Raw genomic sequence first — 3,807 nt, 5'->3', positions numbered from 1 at the left:
TAAAACCACCTTGGACGGCACTTTTCAGTTTAGGAAAAGCGAAGACGAGCGGAAATGTAACGTGTGTAGGGTACGCAACAAACTCAGAAGCTGTGAAGTGTTCTGCTTGCGAAATAACTAAAAAGTTTGAAAAACAACAGACAGGTTTGACAACAACTTTTAATAATTTACCGTTGACTTCTTCTGCTTTTAGAAGTGCATTTAAAATGAATACAGAAGAATGGGACTGTGAAGAGCGTATGGTTCGAAATAATGAGGAATCTAGTGAATGTGTTGAGTGCGAAACAACAAAGAAAATTTCTTCATCGACCTCCATATCAAATATCTGCCAATGCGACCAATGTTTAGTAGGTGGTCAAAATAAAAATCCCGGGCATAACGAAAAGTTTGGCAGTGGTGGTGGGTCCGTTGCATCAACCAGTGGTTTTAAGTTTGCTCGTCTACCGCGAAAATTAATCGATGTCAATCATACAACCGCAACCACCTCAAACTTCACTGCTTCTGCACCACCAAATTCCAGATTGAAATTGCTGTCTGCCCAAGAAACAGCATCCAAATGGGAATGAGTAGAAATGATGTTAATCGCATTAAATGCATATGTTGAGAACAACCCAAGCTCAGGTCGATTTTTGCAAATGCTTTTGCCAACAATGCCGAAAAATTTACTTTTGCCGGTAGCGTCGCCAAGTTTTCATATGGCTCCTTACCGAGCAACACATCAAAGAACACAAACGAATCGAAACAGGCAACCACAGCATTAACTACGACAGACACCTTGGCGATAAAATCTACCCAATCCGCAGTAGACTTCGGTACTCAAAGCTCCGCTTCGACATGCGATAGCGGCACCTTCACTGAAAACTCAAGTGACAACATTAATAAAGGTTCTTGTAATGGCACAACTAGAATACAGCAAGGCAATGTGCCCACAAGTGTTACTAGTGGATTTGCATTTAAAAGAAACTCGGAAACTATTTTATCTACATCAGATGCCACAACAACAACATCCGTGAGTTGTCCATCAATGGCCGAACAGGCGACTAATTCACAGATTACTTCCCAGGCAATATTTATGGATCCAGCTGTCCAAAGCTCAATTGACTCACTTTTTTTTATCTCATTTGTTAATACAGCAAAGCCAGCTTTCAACACTGGAGCCACAGTTACGCAACAATCTGTCTATAATTTTACCGGATCTAGTGAAAGTATGTTGACTACAAAGCCCCATTTTAATGAAGACAGCACTTCAACGTCCCGCAATATTTTCATGCCGGCTTCAATGCCTGGTGACCGATTGGCACGGAAACGGAGACGAAAAATACGGCGTATTAAATAATGAACATGATGAAGAACAAATCGTGCATAACCTCTAACAATCTACGCTATTCCCACAGTATCAATTAAATATTTTTCTAAACTGATGGCTAAATAAACGAACGCTTGTACGAAATATGAATGAAATCGTTTTTCATTTTTTTGATGCACCTTGAAATGAGCAAAAATGTATTATTTAGTTATTGTTGGGCATTAAGGTATTTCCCCTATTTCGTTGAAAGTATGATTAAAAACAAGATTTTTTAATATTTTTAAGACACACATAGACGAGTAATTACCATGGAGTGTCTGCTGCTATCGGGTACCCTTTTCAAATAATGTTGTAAACTTTGTTATATCACATTAATCAATGTTAGCTATAAGTAATGTTGAGCATGGCATACAGATAAGATTTAGCATGTAGTGGAAACGGTACATGTATCATACAAGAGATCTGTTCAAGCAATAGAAAAGTGGTTAAGAGCAGTTTCCACAAATTTCGGCTAGTACGTGCCTAAAATATACAGTGTCAAGACTGAAATTATAATATGAAATGTTTCCCGCTTCGTGCTATCTAAAAACTTGATCCATAAATTTGCACAATACAAATTGAAACAGTACTGCATGGCAAAGCCGACTATAGTTGCTATGCATAGCTTTGACCAAAGCAAATTATGGATTAAAAGGTTTACTTTACCTCAGATTCTACGTAAATTGCTGAGCATGCGTAAACATATTCTTCAACTTTTTCGCACAAGTGCTGTTGATTCTTCTTCATGTTAAAATTGAGAAATTTTCAGGAAACTGTGACTCATCAACTGAACTGTATACTGTAAGAAAAAAGAGCATCTAGTTACTAGTTACTTTAAAGCGTCACCGTTTAAGAAAAGCAAACGTAGTAATCAAGTTTTTGCTTTCAAAAAGGAAAAAACTATTGAAGAAAATTATTATATAGTTACGGTTCAGTAGTAAAGAATTAATTTGTGCAAAGAATGGATGCAATCGTAATAAATGTCGATAATATAATAGAACAACTGTTGAAGAAACCTACTTGGGAAGCAATGCAAATAACGGAATCGGAAGTACGTGGTTTATGCTTGAAATCCCAGGAGTTATTCTTACAGCAACCTATTCTCCTCGAATTAGAGGCCCCATTAGTCATATGCGGCGATATACATGGTCAATACTCAGATCTCTTGAATATATTCGAACTATGTGGCTTTCCTCCGATAGCCAATTATCTATTCTTGGGCGATTATGTAGATCGCGGGAAGCAATCATTGGAAACAATTTGCCTGCTGCTAGCTTATAAAATCAAATATCCCGGGAATTTCTTTATGTTGCGCGGCAATCATGAATGCGCTGGAATTAATCGTTTCTATGGATTTTATGATGAATGTAAACGATATTATAATGTAAAATTATGGAAATCGTTTATAGATTGTTTCAATTGTTTGCCACTGGCTGCTATCGTTGAGGAAAAGATATTCTGCGTCCATGGCGGTCTAAGTCCCGATTTGCATAGTATGGATCAAATACGACGTTTGGTACGTCCTCTTGATATACCCGATAACGGCTTGTCGTGCGATCTGTTATGGAGCGATCCAGACCGAGATGTGCAGGGCTGGGGCGAAAATAGTCGCGGAGTAAGCTACACATTTGGCGTGGACATTGTAACGGAATTTTTAAATAATCATCATCTGGACTTAATATGCCGTGCGCATGAGGTCGTCCGAGATGGTTATGAATTCTTTGGTGGCCGTCAATTGGTCACTTTATTTTCTGCTCCTCAATATTGTGGCGAATTCGATAATGCTGGCGCCATTATGACGGTGGATACTAATCTACTATGTTCCTTTCAGATTCTAAAGCCCTCTAGAATGAAATTTAAATATTTGTGCAACGAAATGAATTCATTACTTTTGCCACCGCCACCACGTAACGCTACGCTTCTATCAACGAATGCATTTAATGATGACTATTTAAATGATATAGAAGATGTCCCGATATCGGGAGTGCAGGCCATCATACCCGCGACCAAAAACGAACAAGTTTAAACGTTGTTTTTAATTAAGTTTTCCATTATTCATTTCCACATTCATTTTATAAATAATATACTTACTTACTTGCTTAACAATAGAAAGTAGTTATGGATAATGAATTTGAGGTTTGTATGTTGTACATTACTACACCGATAATCGCATAGTGAGGCACTAAAAATAGGAAATAAGTTTCATATAAAAGTTTCTAAATCTAATGGTGTTTTTGTCGTTGTTGTTAGGCTTTAAGCATACATATAAAATTTACGTTTTCAAGGAAAGCACATAGATAGATAAATATACACAAACCAACGTCAATGTATGTTTACATATATCGGGTGCGCAAATTGATCCGTAAGGATAAAGAAAGGGTCACAATATTTCATTTCAAACAATACTAACAGGTACACAAACTTTTCTTCCCATCTTTCTCTTTTTCAACGTAGATGGTGAA

The 3,807-nt window shown here is 37.4% G+C and overlaps 1 protein-coding gene across 1 annotated transcript; it reads left to right on the top strand.

The window, feature by feature from the left end:
* Window positions 1-2,306: 2,306 nt before the first annotated feature.
* LOC119640032 (serine/threonine-protein phosphatase beta isoform-like) lies at window positions 2,307-3,371 on the top strand. Its single transcript, XM_038037806.1, has one exon. It carries the CDS (start codon window positions 2,307-2,309, stop codon window positions 3,369-3,371), a length of 1,065 nt encoding a protein of 354 aa, XP_037893734.1.
* Window positions 3,372-3,807: the final 436 nt, after the last annotated feature.

This window comes from Glossina fuscipes, unplaced genomic scaffold, assembly GCF_014805625.2.
Source record: "Glossina fuscipes isolate IAEA_lab_2018 unplaced genomic scaffold, Yale_Gfus_2 114, whole genome shotgun sequence".
NCBI classification, from domain to species: Eukaryota; Metazoa; Arthropoda; class Insecta; order Diptera; family Glossinidae; genus Glossina; species Glossina fuscipes.
This window is presented reverse-complemented; position numbering and strand designations above follow the sequence as displayed.